Genomic DNA, 20,403 nt, shown 5'->3' with positions numbered 1-20,403 from the left:
CCTGAGATTAGCTCTGCTAATGCATTCCTAGATGCTGACAATGTCAAATTCTTTCCTAATATCCTTGTTTTTAATATGATATTGCCATTGATGCCATCTGTTCACACCTATAATCTTTCTCAGGACTCTCATATCTGCGGTGTCTAGTCTTTGGTCAAATGTTTTACTTCTGACCCAGCTCTCAGATCCATAAGTTAAAACTGGTTTAAACACTGTCTTGTATACAGTTAATTTAGTGTTCCGACTAATTTCTCTCTTATTCCATATGAATTTATTCATATGGAATAAGAGAGAAATTGACTTCCCACCATACCAGCTTTGATGATTCTGTAGTCTATTTCTATATTGAATTTACCATCTTCACTAAAAATCGTGCCTAAGTAGCTGAAATGTTTTACTTGTTCCACAGGTTCTCGATTCACAACACAGTTGAAAATTTTCAATGATTCTGCCTATTTTCATTGTCTTTGTCTTTTTATTGCTGACCTTCATACCATATCTATTACAACAGTTACTCAATTTAGTCAGAGAATCTTGCAGACCTGTAGCGGATTTATTTTGAAGTATAACATCATCCACATAAAGCAAAGAGCTGACATTAACATCTCCAATTTTGATATCATGTTTAATACCACTTGCCTTCATAATGTGATCCTTATAGATAATGAATAACAGAGGGGATAATGTACATCCTTTTCTTACCCCAGATTTAACATTAAACCATCTTCCTGTACTTCCTTCAATTCTAACTGCTGACTTACAACTCAAATAAAGACTAAGTATTGCTTGATATAATGCCCCATTGACACCAAATAACTGCAGCGTATTGAATAGCTTCTCGCTTGGCACCTTGTCATATGCCTTTTCCAAATCGACAAAACTTAAATACAGATCTTTGTTATATTCCCATGCTTTCTCGACTATTTGTCGTAAAGTGAAGATCTGATCCTGACAGCCTCTATTTGGCCTGAATCCAGCTTGTTCTTCACCAAGCTTTTCTTCCACAATTCTTCTCAACCATTTCTCAAGTATACTTGCATAGATCTTGCCAGGAACACTCAGTAGGGAAATACCTCTGTAATTCTCACATTCAGTTTTATTTCCCTTTTTATATATGGTGTTAAATTGCGAATGAAACTATGTTGTGTAATTTATTTTTTTCATTCACATTTAACATTGCTTATTATATATTAATCATGATTTGTATAAAAATTATTTATTGTTCCTTAATTAAGGATTACTATTTAAATATTTATTCTAAACTTAACCTACTATTAATTTATTAAATAATAATGTCTAGAATTTATGATTACTAAAATATATATATGATGTAACGAAAAGTGTTATTATAAATAATTATATATATAATGAAAAAGCCGATTAAGTAGCTCAAATATGCTGTTTATTCTTATTTGTAAAAATTTAACGTTATGTAATCACTTATGTAGTAGTAGAGCGTTGTATTACATTAGCGAAATGTTTGCGTTCATTGGTTGTCATGTCAAATAAACAAGTACGAGTCGAAGAGTGCGTGACCTTGGAACAAAAAGGAGAAAGAGAGGCAATAAGAATTTCAATTAGAGAAAAGGGGGGAGTTTTGCGGAGCCTGAAGGAAGGTAGGATACAAGCAAAGAAGTGAAAGAAAATTATAAATTCTTTAGGGCAGAAATTCATGAGAAGAGTGTTTAGAAGTGAGAAAAAACGTAGTGAATCATATACTCAGCTGCAAGTGAAATCAGCTGTTGTTGTAGAGGAAAATTGATGTCGTAATCGGATAAATAAAGAACTGGACATTCAATGGGAAATTCTGATTAGTTCCAGTTAGTCTAGGATTACGTCTTAATTCTATGTTGCCCTGAGAAGAATTATAATGAATTTAACTAGTTGAAGAAAAGTAAACAAGGAAAGATATCAGTACCTTATTGCTGTTGTTTAGAGTAGTGAAGCGCGATTAACAGTAGTTCAGTTAAAGAGTTGGAGAATTTTATTTAATGTGTTCTGCTAGCTTAAATAAGTTAATTCATAAGTGTGCTCACAATAAATTGATGTATTGAAGATTGTATCTGGTAAGAGTAATCATACATGTTTGTTTATTCTAACATTAACTATAACGTATCTTCGAAGTTCAAGGTCCGAAATAAGATTGCTTGGAATATTGTCTACCTTGATTAGTGCCTGCTGTGAATTTAAACATTAAGTACAACTGATAGATATGTGCAGACTGATCAAATGAGGAGTTTTTGTTTTATTAACTTGAGTTAAGAAAGCTTGTAATTTTGAAGCTGTGAATTGTATGTTAAAGTTTAAAACATTAAATTGGAATGAGTGACTTAGCAAGAGTTTAGAACATTGAATTGGAATGAGTGACTTAGCAAGATGTATTAAGTATTTGTATTGTTTCATTTAAAAGTAGAATTCTTGTATTTGTTACATATCATATATTAAATGTTTTATTTTTTTAATCTAAATATTGTGTTTGACTGAACTCCCTTTTATTGCACCGTTCATAAAAAAATTCGAATCTTGCGGGTGCCCCGAGTAGAATAGTAAATAATTCGGCCTAAATGAGAAGACTGCTAACTTAATTAAGAATTGATCCTACTGTTTTATATAGACTAATCTAAAAATAGGGTGGCGCAGTATAATCATAAATTTCCCTACTTTTGGATCGGTGATCAATTTGCAATTAGTTGTTTTATTAATAAGAGTGACTTGAAACAAGATGGCAGATTAGAACACAACAAGAAAATAGAACGTCACGACAATGGGTACTATGAGAGCTCGACTCCAATCATCGGGAGGTCCCTCTTTCCAGGCTTTCTGAACTATGCATGGCAGCCACTGTAAGACTTTTAGACCACCATACTTCAGCATTTCTGGTAGAATATCATCTACGCCTGCTGCCTTTCCACATTTCAAGCCTTTGATGGCTTTTTCTACTTCAAGGATGGATATGTATTCCTGACTGAATGCCTAGTCAGTGTTTCTTACCACTTTGCTATCATCACTGCTTGTTTCATTTAGCAGTTTTTCACTCCATACTTCAAGGATATCTTTTTCTTCCATTTTCATGTCACATTATCATCTCTAACTCCTTTTACAGCACTCTTTCCTCCATTCCTAAGCTTCTTCAACAACCTCCAGAATATTTTGTCACCTTCTTGATATTTATTTTCTATATTCTTGCAAAAGTCCTCCCATGACTTCTGTTTTGCTAGTTTTACACAGTGTTTAGCATTCTTGCATTTGTCTCTGTATTCTCTAAGAGCACAAACTGACTTATTTGCCAGGAACTTTGATATGCTTTCTTCTTTTCCTTCACTGCCTCTAACTTCCTATGTCCACCATGGAGTTCTAATTTTTCTATCCTTGCAGACAACTTCACCACATGCCTCTCTAGCTGAATCAATCAGGTCTTTCTTCAAGGCTTGCCACTGAATCACCAAGGTGTGATTCCTGTTCTCAAACTCTTTAATTTTTTTCTTCAATAATCTTTGTGTATTTTAGTCTACAGTTCACATTTGAGAGCTGCTCAATTTTTATTCGCTTTAAAACTTTCTTACCTGTTATTCTTTTCAATATGAAATTCAATTTTATCCTGCTCAAGACTAAATAGTGTTCACTTCCAATTTCAAATCCTCTGTACACTCTGGTGTCCTGCACCAGGGAGAAAACATCACTATCAACAATAACATAGTCAACGAGACTTTTCTTATTCCTTGCCTCTTCTCTCCATTTGAATTTGTGCACATTTTTATGTTGGAACATGGTGTTAGTAATAACCAGTCCATGTCCTGAGCAGAAATCCAACACATATTTGCCATTATTATTAGCTTTGCTCTTTTCTCCAAATTTTCCCAAAAATATTTTTGCATGTCTCACAATCATTTCCTACTCTGCTATTTAGATCCCCCAACATGGACCAACTTTTCCTTTTTCATTGTGTCAGTTGCTTTTTCTAAAGCATCAAAAAATTCCTCCAGTTCTACCTTAGTAGAACCTTCTGTGGGACCATAGGCACAAATAAGTCTCATTGTCCAGTTCCCCCATTCTCATATTTGCCCACATTACTCAACTTGAGGCTGACTGCCATTCAAGAAGATTAGCCTCGTATTTTGTGTTGAATACTATGGCTACTCCTTTTCCTTGATTGTCATTGCCTGAATATAACATTTTGTATTTATTGCTCAGAAAGATCTCACCAGTTTTTCTTTTTTTGTTTCAGTCACCCCTATTATGTTGATCTGGTACTTAACTAATTCTTCAGCTAGCTCCATTTCTTTGCCATTCAGGCTTCTTATGTTGATAGTATCGTTCTTTAACTCTGGTGATGTTAAGTTTGGGTGCGTTTTCAGATTTGTTCCAGTAGCTGACTTTTCATTGTTCTCCCTGTTTCCCTGGCGACAACAACTGGGCCTTGTTTAACCGGGCGAGCTGCATGAAATTTTGTTATATTGTACCACCAAGGGTCAAAGCTGTATAACTGAGAGGAGACCTCCACATAGCCTTTAAAGGAATGCAGAGAACCGACCAGGGTTCTGACCTAATGTCCAATCCTCACTTTCTCATTATTATTGTTCCGAGCAACTCCAAGGAGTCGACAGACTCATCGAGGGAGGCCCTAACATCATGTCAAGAACAACTATTCGACATTCTCACAGTATCTATCATATCTTGCCTTGAACTCATTCACGGTCGTAGCACCCACAACAGACTCTGGAAGCATATTCCACTCATTCACTACTCTCCAAGTAAAAAACCTAGCTCTAACACCTTGTCAACCATGCTCTTGTCCAGCTTCCATGCATGGCCCCTAGTCCTCCCACCACCAGTCATATTTTCAAAAATATCTTCTGGATCAATCTTATAGAAACCCTTCAGTAATTTGAATGTCTCAATCATATCACCCCTCCTTCGCCTATCGACCAATTTCTGCAACCCACAAATCTTCAACCTATTCTCATAAGGTTCATTCCACAGACCTGCTATCATCTTGGTCACTCGTCTCTGGATCCTCTCCACTTCCTCCCATCACGAAGAAACCCTGGTGCTCATAACTGGGCACAGTAGTCCAGATGGGGTCTTATCAAGGCTCGATACAGAGGAACAACAACTTGTTTGTCTCTGCATGTTAAAGTATTTTTCAGAAGCCAAGTGATTTGGTGAGCTGTTTTAGTCACTTTTGCAATGTGCCCCCCACCCCCCTAAACTTCAATTCCCTATCCACCAACACTCCCAAATCCTTGGCCTTATCAATCTCCTGGAGTACGGTTCCACCAATGTGATATACTGCTGCTATTCTTTTCACCCCAAAGTGCATAACCTTACACTTTTGCACATTAAATTGACATCCATTTTTCCTAGTCCAGTCCTCTAAACTATCCAAATCATCCTGTAAAATTTTGACATCCTGTGCACTCATAATTGCTCTACCCAACTTTGCATCATCATCAGCAAACAAGTGAACACTTCCTCTCAAATCCTTTCCTATATCATTGATGAACAAATTGAAAAGCAGTGGTCCAAGAACAGAGCCCTGTGGCACTCCACTAGTCACAAGCCGTCTTTTAGACTCCACTCTTGAATAAATCACTCTCTGGTATCTCTCCTTCAACCACCCTCCTATCCATCTCACCAACCCTATATCTATCCCCATCTGCGCCAGTTTACCGATTAGGGTTCTATGTGGTATCCTATCAAAAGCCTTGGCAGGGTCCAGTAGTATTACTGTAAACCCATTACTCCTATCCAGTTCAGCTGTCACTGTGTTATAAAACGTGAGCAAGTTATTGAGGCATGATCTACCCTTCACAAAACCATGTTGTCCCCCATACAATATCCCATTTTCATCTATCCAATCCTGTATTCTTTTCTTGACTAATTTCTCTAAGACCTTGACAATGATTCCTGATATGCTAATCAGTCGGTAATTTACAACAGCAGTCTTGGAACCACCTTTATGCAGTGGAACTATTTTCCTCTCTTTCCACCCCCTCGGGACTAACCCAGACCCGAGACTCAAATTAAACAAAATGGTCAAGGGAACTGACAATTCTTTAGCTGCTTCTCGTACAACACGAGCTGGTATACCATCCAATCTCACAGATGTATTGACATTGAGGTTATGCAATAGACTACTCACCTCCACTTCATTCACCACAATTCTCGTATAATCTACTGGTACATTCGTTTCTGCAATGTCACCACCTGGATGATATATTCTTGCAAAGTGCTCACTCAGTAAATCAACTATATCAACTGATTCAGTTACCTCCCTACCATCGGCATTCTTTAAAATCATTCTGCCATATAAATTTTTCCTTTTACTTGCTACATATCTAAAAAACTGTTTAGGATTCTCTTAAGCCTGCATGGCCAATGTTCTTTCGTAATCCTTTTTTGCTTTTCTTACCACACTCGTTACCCTTCTGGCCTGCGCTTTATACCGTTCGTGTGTCTGCCAGTCACCTTTTTCTTTAAATTCCCTCCATAGTTGTTTCTTTTTTTTCAGCTCAAGCTTAATGGTGTTATTCATCCATTTAACACCTAGTTGATTTATTATTCGGACTCTAGGTATACAGTCAGCCATTGCTTCATGCAAACACTTCTTAACTACCTCCCATGCACTATCGACTTCTAGTCCTTGCACTTGTACCTACCATGGCACTGAACCAATCAAACTCCTAAGCTTGTCATACTTTCCAGCCCGATAATTCCACATGTACCCTATCTTAATTGAAAATTCAACACCTTTAGCCACCTCCCAAGTCAAGACCCTATGATCACTCTCACCGATTGGTGGCAATGTGGTCATATTTGTTACCAAATCCTCAGATGTAATTACTAGGTCAAGCACTCTCTGACCCCTAGTATTTTCCATTACATGCTGTTGCAGATAGTTATCCCTTAATAACCGCATAAAATCCAATTCCTTCCTCCGGTGTATCCTCTCCTCACTCCAATCAATGCGACCATAGTTGAAATCTCCCATAATAATCACCCTCCTTCCACCCATTTCTTCTATTTGCTTGTGCATACTGTCTCCACCATCTTTCCCATCACCTGGTCTATAGCAGCACCCAATTGTATATTTAGTTCCGCTAGCCACAATCTCACACCAAATGGCCTCAAATGTGCTCTTTTCTCTATCCTGCAATTCAACTTCTATTCTCCTTGGCTGCAGCTCATCAGCTATCATCAACAATACTCCTCCCCCCATTTTATTCTCCCTGTCATTCCTAAACACACTATACCCATCACATTCAATCCCACTAGCTATATCATCTACAGTCAGCCATGTTTCACTAATACCAATAACCTGTGGTCTGGAAGTGCCAACCATGGCCAAAAACTCTTCCTTCTTGTTCCTAATACTCCTAGCATTAGTGTACATGAATTTAAGATCCCCATTAACCCCAACGCTACCTTGATGCCTTATATTAACTATCCCACTCTGATTTGTTGTCCTTATTTGCTCGGGCATATTATATTCATTCTTACATTCAACTGCCTCCCTAAGGACTGTATAACTGTATATCTACTCCCCCCCCCTTAATAAATCTAGTTTCCCTGAATTTGCACATCCACTACATTCAGCAACACTTTCTCAAGTCTTCTTACACTGTAACCATTCGAATGCAAGCCATCCATCTTATATAGATCCTTTCGCCCATCGAACTCACTCCACACGTCCACAAATTCCACACCACTCGTCATACATAACCCACGCATAAAGTCATTCGCAATTATGGTCTTCCTTTTAAACATTTCACTGTCATACCATGGCAAAAGACTAATCATTCCAACTCTCTCACTCTTTTCTTTTGCTACCTCAAACAATTCATTCAGGTCTTCTATCATTTCCATTTTGTCTCCTTTCAAATCATTCGTACCTGCCACAACAATCATTTCTTTCATCCTTTCCTTTTGCTCTCTAATGGACTCAGTTACATCCTTTATGGTCGCACCAGGTTGGTACGATTTTGTCAAATCCTCTACTATCACACCTTGTACTAACGAGTCTCCATACAGCACTCTATCCTTCATTTTGTTTATGTTAACACTCATACGTCTATTTTTCCCGTCATACTTTTTATTATTGGCTGGTTCATTCAGTCGACTTTTGCTCATACGCTCTAGCTGCTGTTTTGCCCTTTGTATCGCACCATTCAACAACGCGATCTCACTCATTGCGTCTATCTCATCTTTTTTATTCTCAGTAAAACCATTAATACTATCATTCACACTTTCTACATTCACACTCTCACAATTCTCTGGTACAACCTCGCTGTTTCTTGTCATATTCCTATTTTCGCAGCTAGTACACTGAATTATCTCTTTTATACTACCGTTCTTTGATAAAGATGGCGAACCATCATTACTGGCCACCATTTTCCTTCGTACTGGAGCCATACTTACTTGCAACGTATTTTATCAAATTATACACACCAAAAACACACAAAAAGATGCACCAAGAGACGCAAGGCAAACAAAACTACGCAATATTAAATAAATTTATCAACGATAACTGAAAATAATACTCATCTTATCCAGAGCTTTCACGAACACTACACACTACGAATCCCTCTAGCGGCGACAGCCCCAATAAAATATATTATAAAGACACACAAAATACTCTAAAAACAGGAAAATCGTTCTAATATACTATAAAACCAATTTTCTAAGGAAAAACATCAAAAATCACCAATTTTATACGAGCGCTAAATTACACCGACCACTCACCATATAACCTCGAACCCAAAAAACTCATGGTGCACCCTGTTGGGTATCTACCTGGATACTGAACGAACAAGGATGGGCTGGCAATTTGAGATTTAGCCGACCAAATTGTATTCTTATTGGTTAAACCAAAATAATAAAAAAAAAAATTATGTAGATGTTGTACTCCTAAAACACTTCTAGTGCAAGTCTCCATGATTCTCTACAACTGAAAAACAACTGTGATAAATTTGGCATGGAAATCAGCAATAAAAAGACCAAAACTATGAAAATATAAAGAAACACTGAATACATCAGCTGTATTCTGAATGGAGAGCCTACAGAACAAGTAAAATATTTCAGTTATTTAGGCATAGTTTTTAGTGAAGACTGAAAATGGCAAGTTAAATCTGTAACTGGATGGCATAATAAGCAGAGCCTAGTAAGGTGGGTAGCCAACTCAATAAATTTATATGGATTGAGAGAGAAATTAGCCAAAACACTAAACTAGCAATATACAGGGTGTTCGGGATAAATTTGACAGTTTCGTAAGGAAAAAGAAAATCTTCTTTGTATCTATTAAATTTAATGAATTGACAAAAAAACATTACAGGCAGAGTTAATTACAATACTATCAACAAGATTTACTCAAAATAACCACCATTAGCATCGATCACAGCTTCAATTCTGCTTCGGAACCTCGAACAAGCTGATGCTACAGTCTCCCTGGGAAGGGCCGCAAAAACTGTTTTAATTTTATCCATTAACTGGGCTTTTGTATTACTGGAAGTGCGATTGGTGTCTTTTTAAACTGCGCCCCATACAAAATAATCCATGGGGTTAAGGTCTGGGGAGTTTGGAGGCCAAACATTTGGACTGGTGAAGTCGTAGAAATTTTCAGACAACCATTTTTGACTTTTCCCAGAGGTGTGGCAAGGGGCCGAATCCTGCTGCCATACATACGGCCTACCATTGGCTACCCTTGTTATCCAGGGCTTGACTACAGTTAGCAACTCCACGAACAAAGCCCGAATTCCAATGCCAGGGTTCTTCAACACCTGTTCCTGCAGATTTGCGAGGAATTCTGCTGTACGAACGCAATCAGATCGTCTGCTAGGGATCTTTCTTCTTGCTACATCCTCGTAGTCACCATTGCAAGTCTCTAGTTCATGCCTGATTGTTTTTACTGTATTCAGGGAGCATTGGGCAGCAGTCGTAATATCCTTATTTTGATGGCGGGCACGAATCATCATGATACAAGTTATTCTCTTCCATGATTCAGGTGGGTTCCAGCTATCCATCCTTTCTGACATCTTGTATATGAATGAAGAAGGGTCCAAACTTTTAAATGAAGAGAAGTGTGTGTTAATACATGTAACTTACGGAAAAATATAATTAATTATAAATATGTCAAATTTATCCCGAACACCCTGTACAAGAGAGTGTTCAAACCAATTTTAAGTTATGGATCTGAAAGACCCATAACTTAAAACTGGTTATGGAAAGATAGGCTAGAAAGATAAAAAAAAAGAGCACTTAATTGAAGGCTAGATACCACAGAAATGACAGTTCTAAAAAAAAAAAATTAAGAGAATGAACAGATGGCATCAATGGCAGAATCATATTAAAAATGAAGATATTAGAAAGGAACTTGACATTGTTAGCATTCAAGAATGTGTCAACTGGGCTAATCTAAGGTGATATTAGTCACTTAAATATAATGGGAGAGGAAAGGTTAGCAAAACAGGTGTTTGATGCCAAGATGGCAGGAGAGAGAGAGAGAGACCCAGAAGATGACCTAGATGGATTGATTCAGTAATAATTACATGAGAAGCACAAAATGTTAGATAGGAACAATATTGGAGTGGTGACAAATAATAGACTAATTTAAAGACAACTGTGAATAGGAGATTAATAATCATGCAGTGCTTTCAGAGTATCTTGCACATCCCTTCAGGAGGATATATCAGGAGTGATGATGTATATACCTTTTTCTTTTTTTTTTTTGTTAGAAAATTGACCATTTTAGTTATCTTACATTAACTAATAAAGTGGTGCTTTTTTTTATTATTTTTTGTTTTAATAGAATTGTATGTTATTGTTTAACTGCCATTCTATAACCCTGTACTCAAGATGCATTAGGCAAAATTACAATATAATTACAATACATTACAATAAATAAGATTTTTATGCAACTTTTACTCCATTTTTATAGTTATTATTCTTAGGCTACTGAAGTCTTGGTATCACCTGGAAGCGATACCAAGGTTGAAGTAATGAAGTCATATTTCCATATACGAGTAGCCAAAAGATGTCGCACATTATTAAAATATTATGGATTAGAGCTAGTTGAAAGTTTTCTCACTTGGTTATACTGTAAATTAAAGATGCCAAGAAATTATATTCTTGGTTTCATCCTTCATCCAAGTGTAAGCAAACAAAATAATTGGTGAAGTAATATTTATTCAATATTAAGTCAAAGTAACAATTATTTTTGCAAATGTTAGCAACAAGATAGAATGAAAAATCCTAAATGCAAGGTTACATCTAGCCATATACTGAGGCTAATGACTTGTAACTGATTTTTTTTTTTTTTTTTTTTTTTTAATATATGAACAATGAAAAGTCATTAAAATAAAGGTTAGAAATGGAAGACGGAAGAAATTATTTACAAAAGAATGGGAAGTTCATTGTGGTTATTGAATTAGTCCATGTAGAATTCAGTTAAAACTGAAAACAACTATTGCTTTCTATGATAGTTCATATAGAAATGAGTCTAGTAAAGTTATTATGAGCCATGAATTTATTTCGTTTAAGATTCTCAGACAGAAGGGCGATTTAGTTTTGGTAATTTAGTTAATGCAGTTTGCTACGACTCTCATACAGAAAGTGAATTAAGCTACTTAAGTGTTTTTAGATGAAGACCAAATACGCTATGTTAAATATGCTGTTATTTAGGATGCAAGAAGAATTTAAATGATTTATGTTGCTGTTATGTAGGAGGGAGCAGTTTGTGTTAATTTTCCTCCTGTGTGGATTTGAGAAAGTGTAAATACCATACGATCCGAGAGACTAAAATCTCAGAATTTTTCCAAAAATGATAAAAAAAAACTGTTTAGATTACAAAATACAAGGAGGGAGTGCAAAGAAGGTGTTTTCATACAGTTTCAAGTTGTGATCTAAAGTAAATATATTGGCACTTGCATATTTAAATTTATGCTGATTTTATCATGTGTATACATGTGTTTTTTTTTTTTTTTTGTTATAAAGGTGTCTGAAGAAAATCTCTTAATGAGTTAAATAGTAAATAGGTTATTTTATATGATAAATTATATGTATGGTATCATGGGATGCAAATCTATGTGAAAGGGAATTTGTAGTTTAGCTTCAGATTTATTTAAATTAAGAGTTAGGAATGTGGATCACTAGGGGCCAATGATATGCAATATACAGTCTGCTCAAGTTAACTCCACCTTCTTGAGGCATGTCTAATCCACCCAGGGGCTCTAGCATCAGCAAATATGTAAAAGCACTGTAAAAGGATATCTTCCTTCTTGGAAGAAATGACCTACTAGAAAATGACCAACTAGACCTACTTAGTGGCAGATAACCACTGCCTGGTGTAACACCACCCTGCTTATTAGGGCCTGAAGTGGCTATTGTCATGTTTAGTTCCTAGGGCACTGGTTCCAGCTTTTGTTTCACCCAATCTTTCAATGCAGTGTGAATGATACGCAAGGGCATGCCAAACATACTGTAGAAATCCAGAACCTCTCCCTTCTTCACAGATACGGCAATAAAGCAGATGGCAGCGTGTTTAAATTTAAATTTTTCAAGGAAACTTCCTGATCAGCTGGGACAAAATCGTGCTACCAAAATTGGATGCTTTCTGTATGGGCAACATGTTAAAAGAGTATCAAATATCGCTGCATGTTCCACTGCTCTTTTTCTCTTCACTTACAGTGTCACTGCAGTTAAAATTTTAATCTGACACTTTTAATCCTCTTTCCACAGTTAGACTACTGTTCCTATTCTCCAGATCTTTACTGTGACCTTGATACAGAAATTATCCATGTTAGAATGTAGGTTTTCAATATTCTTTGTTCAAAACTCCAACCTTATATCCAAGCCATGGTTTTTATAAAAAGTGTGCCAGGGTGGTTCAAGAAAAGAAAACAGTTTATTGTAAGTGGCTTGCGACAAAAACTCCACCTTCATTCACAGCCCATACTGAAGCTACAAAACTTGCAAAACCACCATTAAAAGGGCTAAATGTAAAACTCACCATCTGTGCCAATGAGTTATCTTATGGTCCCTCACAAAACAGTTGTTAGGTTGAACTGTTGTCCATCTGTGCTTTCATCTCTTTCTCACCCAAATGATAGCACTGCATCACTGCCACCACCACATGATCACCTAGCTTCATTCTTCTCATCCAACTCCTAAACAGACAACTAAGTTAAATCAAATCATCTCCTTTTACCTGGAATAATGCATTGCATTACATGCTTCCTGTTGCTCTCTGCCAGAAAGACATTAGTAGAATCTTGAACAACCTGGATATTAAAGAGACTCCTGGTCCTGATGGAATCCCACCGGTTGTGCTCCTGGCTAAAAACTGTTCTTTATCATCTATACACTTATATCATACTCAACTGGCATCGAAGCCTATATCATGGAAGCAAGTCCATATAGTACTAACACAAACTCCCCCCCCCCTCCCTCAAAAAATGATATATACAAAATAATGCAAGGGTTTTAATGATGGTGTTATTTTAACATAATAAACCTGTGGTACAAGCAACTCAAAGTTCATCTTGTTTATAACATTACTTAAAAAAAAGTAATGTGTCTACCATCGAATTGGCCTATTACTCTCACCTTAGTACTGTCCAAAGTAATAGAGAAGGTTCATGAACAGTAAATTTCTTTGACACCTGAAGAACTGTCAACTAATCAGAAACCACCAATATGGATTTCACCAATCAAGATCCACAGCAGATCTCCTGACTGCATCACTCACTTCTGGTACAAGCTATGGAAAGATTTGGAGAAATCTGTGCTGTTGCATTTAACATTTAATAGAGTGTGGCATTGAGGTTTTTTTTTTGCAAACTGCCATCTCATGATCTACCTCCCTCTCTCTTAGCAACTGAAGTGCTAGTTTTCTCTATGTCATTCACTACTGCAATGGTAGAAGGAGTTCACTTTTCAGATTTCTTAATGCAAGTGTTCCTCTAAAGCTCTCTTATTTCACCCATCCTCTTATTCATATACATAAACAATCTGCTCCCCCTCTAACCCCAAACACTGTTCAAAGTATTGCTGAAGATAGCAGTCTCCAATTAAATAATAAATCTTGTAGCATCAAGATCATCCACAATGCAGCCTATGCTGATTTCCATCCATTTTTCATTGGGGTGACAACAAACCTAATCACCTTTAGGTGTTCCAAAACGTTTTTTTTTTTTTTTTTTTTTTTGTGAAAAGCAAAAAAATTTAGTTCTTTTCCACTTAAGTCAAAACTGGATTTCTCTCCTCAGACTGACTTTTACTCTTAGCCTTTCTTGGCATAATCACATCACCTTATAGCATTTTTACCTTCCAACAACCTTGTTGGAAGCTCAAAGACATTATCTCTTTTGTCCAGTTGATTATTCTGTACAAATTGCAAATCTGCCCAACCCTGAAATACTGCTCTCACAACTGGAGTGGTGATCTAAGATCTCTCTAAAAATTCTTAATGCTATTCAGAAGAAAATTGGTTCAGTAGACTGATGTCACCCTCACAGATGGTCAAGTTTCCACATCGTCTCTCTTCTACAGATGTCTCCATGGGTACTGTTCAGCAGAATTAACATTCATTATGCCCCCCCCCCACCACCACCACCACCATTTCTGCTAAACCTACAGAAACACAGCTACCCAACATCCTTTTACAGTTGAACTGCTCACTCACTGAACCATTATTCCATCTACATCAGTTATGTGGAACAGCTTCCCATGAAGTATTTCCACAAGACTACAACCTCCAGCTCTTTAAGAACACGAACAGATTACTTTGCTCCTGACCCCAGCCCAAATATGATATTTATTTGCTATAGGTGTTGTGACCTCTCACATGGGTGTGATATAAAAAAAGTTGTCACTCTGAATTAAAGGAGTAATTTACAGATAGCACCTGTAATAAAAAAGAATGTTACAGCATACTGGATTCTTGCTGAGGATTAATCATTCATTGCCAATGTTGTCTTCCAACATTGGCAATGAATGTTGGAAGAAAAATCTTCCAACATGTACATAAATTCACACATACACACAAACCGATGCAAGAGTTTTAATGATGGTGTTATAACATAATAATGAATCTGTGACATGAGTAACTCAAACATCTCATTTATAACATTGCTAATCTTTTTAAACAGAAATTCAACTAATAATGTATCATTAAAATAGTTGTGCACACATACACAATTGCATTTCTAAAAATTTACCTCAAAAGTTTGTTTAATCCATAATTTTTCATTCAAGAATTCTTCTTTTTCAGCAGCAGATATAGCTTCCCATTGTGCCTTTGAACATTTCAAGTATTTCTGAATTAAATATAGTTTTTCTTCATTTCCATATTCATGTCCAAGAACAAAAAATTTCCAAAACCAAGTTACGTTCCAAAAGATGTAAACAAATAAAGAATATGGAAAAAGTATAAGCTGCACCCATAGAACATCCTTAACTGATGGTTTTGAATAACCTCCTCTGAAACACACAAAATAAATTTTTGCTTTTCAAAAATTTTGTGGCTGATAATGATGCAGCTATCTTGCAGTATAAATAATTATAAATTATCATATAGTTAAATGTGCAACTATAATTCATAAGTTATAACTAGAACTTGTAAAACATAATTATATAATAAATAATTAACAATAATCCCAACACTTTCTATATTTCACTAGATTTTCTAAGGTGGAACTGTTAATATAATTCTAATTATTGTTGGTTTCCCAAAGCACTTGTTCAATACATTATGGCTTGTATAAAATTTGCATAAAGATGATCCTATATTCAAGAAAGTAGGCACCTTTCTTAGATGGTAGATCTCTGTGTCTGGTGAAATACACCCCCTCCACCCTGCTTATTGGAGGCCTGAAGTAGTTTGCTTCCATGTATGGTCTCCAGAGCAATGGATCAGACTTCTGTCTTCATCTTCTCACATGTAGAGCATGTGATATCATTCAAAGATATGCCGATTATAATGTAAGGACCCAGACCTGGCCCCCATTCAAGGGATACAGGAGTAAAATGGTTTCATATGCTGTTCCACTAGATAGTACAAGGGACTAAACTTTATAGCAATGAATCCAGAGACTTTCCAACATCTAGTGATAAATCCTGCAGCCACTTACTTTGCTAAAAAGTCCAATTTGTATGCAAGGGGTAATTTTGACCATGCATGAATAGGAGACTGGTTTCTTTCTGTATGGGTAATATGTTTGCAAGTTAATTACAGACACTACATGTCCCTATTCCTTATTTATCTCTTCCACCCCACATTAAATGTGGGAAGGAAGAGAAATCAACTGCCACCTTGTGGCCCTAAACTCCCTAACATTTGTATTATTGTTGGTAATAGTGTAACATCTATGGTTGATTGGAGATGAAAGATTATATAAACCTGATTTTTCAGGAGTGAAAACATTACTTGCCTGCTGCAGAAAGGCCTAGAAAATGTGCTAATGGGTCTTTCTTTGGGTAACCAAGTGCTAAGGAAGAAAATGCTATTCCCAGGCTATGCATATCACAAAAAAATAAAAATCTAACTAAAAACCACAAACACTAACAATTCTTCCATATCCACTTTAACATTTGTGGCCTTAACAGCAATAAAAACTCTGCACCATCACCACCTACAGTCATCAAACCGGATTTATAATTCCTAATGGAACCTCAGCTGGTGATCTTATCAAGGAATCACCACATGACAAAATCTAACACTTTCTCTTTTGCTTGTTCTTCAAGTTTCTCTTCCACAATTTTTCTCAACCTCTTTTCAAGTATGTTTACATAAACCTTACTTGGTACATTTAGTAGAGAAATTCCTCTGTAATTCTCACATTCAGCTTTTTAAATAAATCTGAACTATGAGAGCTCTCCTCCAATCATCCAGAATTTAACCTTCTGGATCATGCTCTCTGAATTTGCACTGTAGCCACCAGAGAATTTTTTTATATATCCATATAAATTTAAATATCTATAGCAACTGCTTACCCCCCCCCCAGACCCGTCCTCAGGCTTTTGATAGCTTCCACCTCCCCTACATCAAGTACTGATAGGTACTCTGGTTTGCATTCCTCCTGAAAATTTGCTACTATTGTTCTGTTACTGTGTTTTGTTTAACAGTCTTTCACAGTGATTACTCCAGACATCTAAGATATCCTTATCTTCAGTTTTCTTGATCTGAATCAATGTTTTTCTTCAAAGTTTGGCACTGACACTACAAGCTTTGGTTCTTGTTTTCAAACTGTTTCATTGTTTCTTCAATAATGTTTGTATAGTTGAGGCTACAGTTTTTCCATGAAAGCTGCTCAACTTTAATTCGTTTTAAAACTTTCTTATATATTGCTCTTTTCAATGTGATATTCATTTTTATTCCACTTAGAACTACGTTGTCACTTCCAATTTTAAATCCTCTGTACCCCTTCTATCCTAAATCAGCATGTACATATTCATGTACACAAGTGGATACACATGCAAATTTTCAAATCATGAGCAAAGGGGTCATGATTTGCAGCATTCGACAAGATAAAAGGCTGTGCTAAGAAAATTGTTTTTTTAAAGAAGTTCTCTTTTCATGAAAGAATAAAGTTGCAAACTTAGATGTCACGTAATGTCTCAAACACATTATCTAGATGATTTCAGGGAAGAATTATTGGAAACTTGAAGGAAGCTGCAGAATTACTATTGCCAGAGAGTTTGGAATCTCACACACAGCATTGTATCGAGGCTCTGGACAGAGTTTCAAACTAATGGAATGTGTTTCTACCATGTGTGTGTTTCCTTCATGCTTTACAACAGAGCATGAAGACAGACTTTTGGTATGACAGCAAAATGTAATCAATGCCCACGGGAGGTCAGCTTGCAAGTCTGTTCCATTTAAGCACAGATATGCAAATATCTCAACAAACTGTGGTATCTGTGACTAGTAGGCAAATAAGCCTGAAAGCCTATATAAAAATTGAACAAGACACCAATGGGCTAATGTACTCTTTACAGATAACAGTCATTTTATTCTTTCTTCTGACTACTCTAGATGACACTTGATCTGGTGTGAAAGTGGTACTGCTTACCACCATGAGAATATTCTTGAAAGTGATAGATATGGTGGTGGTGCTGAGGTCATGGTAGCTCGGTGTGTCCATTAGGCATTATGCTTAATGGACACACTGAGCTACAAGTGTTGGAAAAAGGGACTATGACTTGTGAACAATATTGCAATGAAGTCCTTCAATGTGGTGTTCAAATGTTCCGTGGTGCTATAGGCTAAAAATTCATTTTTATGGATGACGATGCCACATCACATTGTACACAAGTAGCGGAGATATTTCTAGAGAACAAAGATATTTGCAATTGAATTGAGTGGCCAACACACTTCCTAGATCTCATAGAACATATCTGGAATGCACTGCTGCTCGAAATTCCCCTCCAGAAAACAAACAAGGATTTGTCCTTACTCTGAAGGAGTATGGACTAGTTTGCCTCAAAAATTCCTGAATCACTTGATACTAAGTGTGGTACAATGTTGTGAGAGCTACATCGCAGTTTGGGGTGGACATATTCCATGCTAAATATCTCTCTGCATAGTTTCTGTATTCAATGAAGCACTATACATTAATTAACTATGTCCTTAGGAAATGTGTAACTTTTGCCAAAAATGTATTGCAATTTAATTTGTATGGCTCATTATTATATGTTAAAGTCACAGTAATTTGGTCAACTGTTAAAATTACTAGCTTGACCTCTGGTGAAGAAAAAAGCTAGAGAGCAACATTCTCTCACATAAATTAGAACAAAACAGTACAGATGGTGGCCAATAAGAGCTGAAATTATTGTTTCGAGTCCTAAAGGGGGTTTGCTGGAAAACTTGAACTGAAGTTGGCTGAATGTGCCATCCAAATTTTTGGATTTTTATGCCACCATGATTGTTAAGATTAGAATGGTTGATCAAAGGCTTCTTTAAATTTTCATTGACATCAGATTTTGTATGATGTAAGGAACAAATACTTTTCCAATCAATTTGGTGCAGGGTGTTAAGAGCATGATCTGAGAGGCCTGCTTTACCAAAATTGTTAAATTACCGCTTCTCTCTCTCTTTTTTTTTTACGGATAGGAATTGTGTGTCATTCTGTTTCACCAATATAAGATAAGTTACAGGTGCAATGGATATGGTATTCCAGAGGAGTACCACATCCATATGGCCAATGGGTAGAGAGGATCCTTAGAGGATTTTAATGTTTTTTTAATTTTATAGGTGGTTTAAAAGTAGCATTAAGATCGTAATGGTGTAGAATTCTATTTATGTGATAATGCTTTAATGCATGAGATAGCTATGGTTTTACTGTAATATATATGATTTTTTTGATGAAGTTTTATGAAGAACTTTATTCATGGTATTTTGTGCTATATCCATTATTTATTAACGTATTGCTAATAATTTTCAATTCTTGTTTAAGAGCTTGTTCATATGAGCAAATTGTCATGGCTCTCTTTTTGAAGGTGTTAATTTATGTCCACATTTGGCTATAGTCATGAATATTTTTTCATATAATAGATAAAAATGTAGTTCGTTCTTAGCTTTTGGACCCCAGCATAGTTTCCTCTGAGATTAATTCTCATTTTGAAATGTGATGTTGTTTTATAATTTTTGCTAGGAAGATTAGGGTAACTCAGATAAATTTACACTTGAAGGTATATCAAAGAAATTCTTATGCTAGATTCAATATTCTTAATTACTACTTGACTTGCTTTTAGCAGACATTCAAAAAAAAAAAAAAAAAAAAAAAAAAAAAAAAAAAAAAAAAAAAAAAATCAAGTAAACTAAAACAGGAAGGACTGCAGGTAAAGTCTGAAAATTCATATATGTAGACTTAGGTTTCATGTAAGAAAGAATATTGATGCTATATTTCTGTGCCTCACTCAACTCCAGCTCAAACTACTTTCTCTTGCCAGAAACTGCAAATAGGCATCTCTCAATTTGTTCTCATAAAAGTTCAGTCTTAAAAAAATTTATACATGAATAAACAAATGGCAATATTCTAATACTGTATTTGTGGATATTTTCTTTTAGCATAGTTTTTCCATCCCCACAATTTCTATTAACTCATGTTTTTGAACAGTCATTAAATAAATTATAGCAAGATCTGGAGATATATATACACTCTCTGTCCAAAAAGAAACCGAACTTTTCAAAAAATAGAAGAAACTAGTGCAGCCACCTCTATCTTTTTGTTGTCGAAAGCAGCAACTTTCATTAGTGTTGTGTCAACTGTTTATGACATTTGTTTCATTAAAAGCTGAGTCACAGTGCCAAAAATGACAATGTGTTTTGACGAATAGTCGGAAAATGAGTTTCAAATAGAGCTGCGATTGACTTTTGTGTTAAAATTGGTAAACGTTTTACCGAAACGC

The 20,403-nt window shown here is 36.0% G+C and overlaps 1 protein-coding gene across 2 annotated transcripts in view; it reads right to left on the bottom strand.

Moving 5' to 3' along the window:
- The window catches only part of LOC150100754 (dnaJ homolog subfamily C member 25 homolog), a 167,268-nt gene that overhangs the window by 8,525 nt on the left and 138,340 nt on the right, over positions 1-20,403 (bottom strand). For both annotated transcript variants that reach the window (XM_090401691.1, XM_090401692.1), the window contains one exon: positions 15,213-15,474. In XM_090401691.1, coding sequence (XP_090257817.1) covers positions 15,213-15,474 — 262 coding nt within the window. The remainder of the gene's footprint in view (positions 1-15,212; positions 15,475-20,403) is intronic.

This window comes from Typopeltis vanoorti, chromosome 12 (genome assembly GCF_054136105.1).
Source record: "Typopeltis vanoorti isolate ZY-2024b chromosome 12, IOZ_Tvanoo_1.0, whole genome shotgun sequence".
Classification (NCBI taxonomy): domain Eukaryota; kingdom Metazoa; phylum Arthropoda; class Arachnida; order Uropygi; family Thelyphonidae; genus Typopeltis; species Typopeltis vanoorti.
The sequence above is the reverse complement of the archived record's forward strand: the minus strand, read 5'-3'. Positions and strand labels throughout refer to the sequence as shown.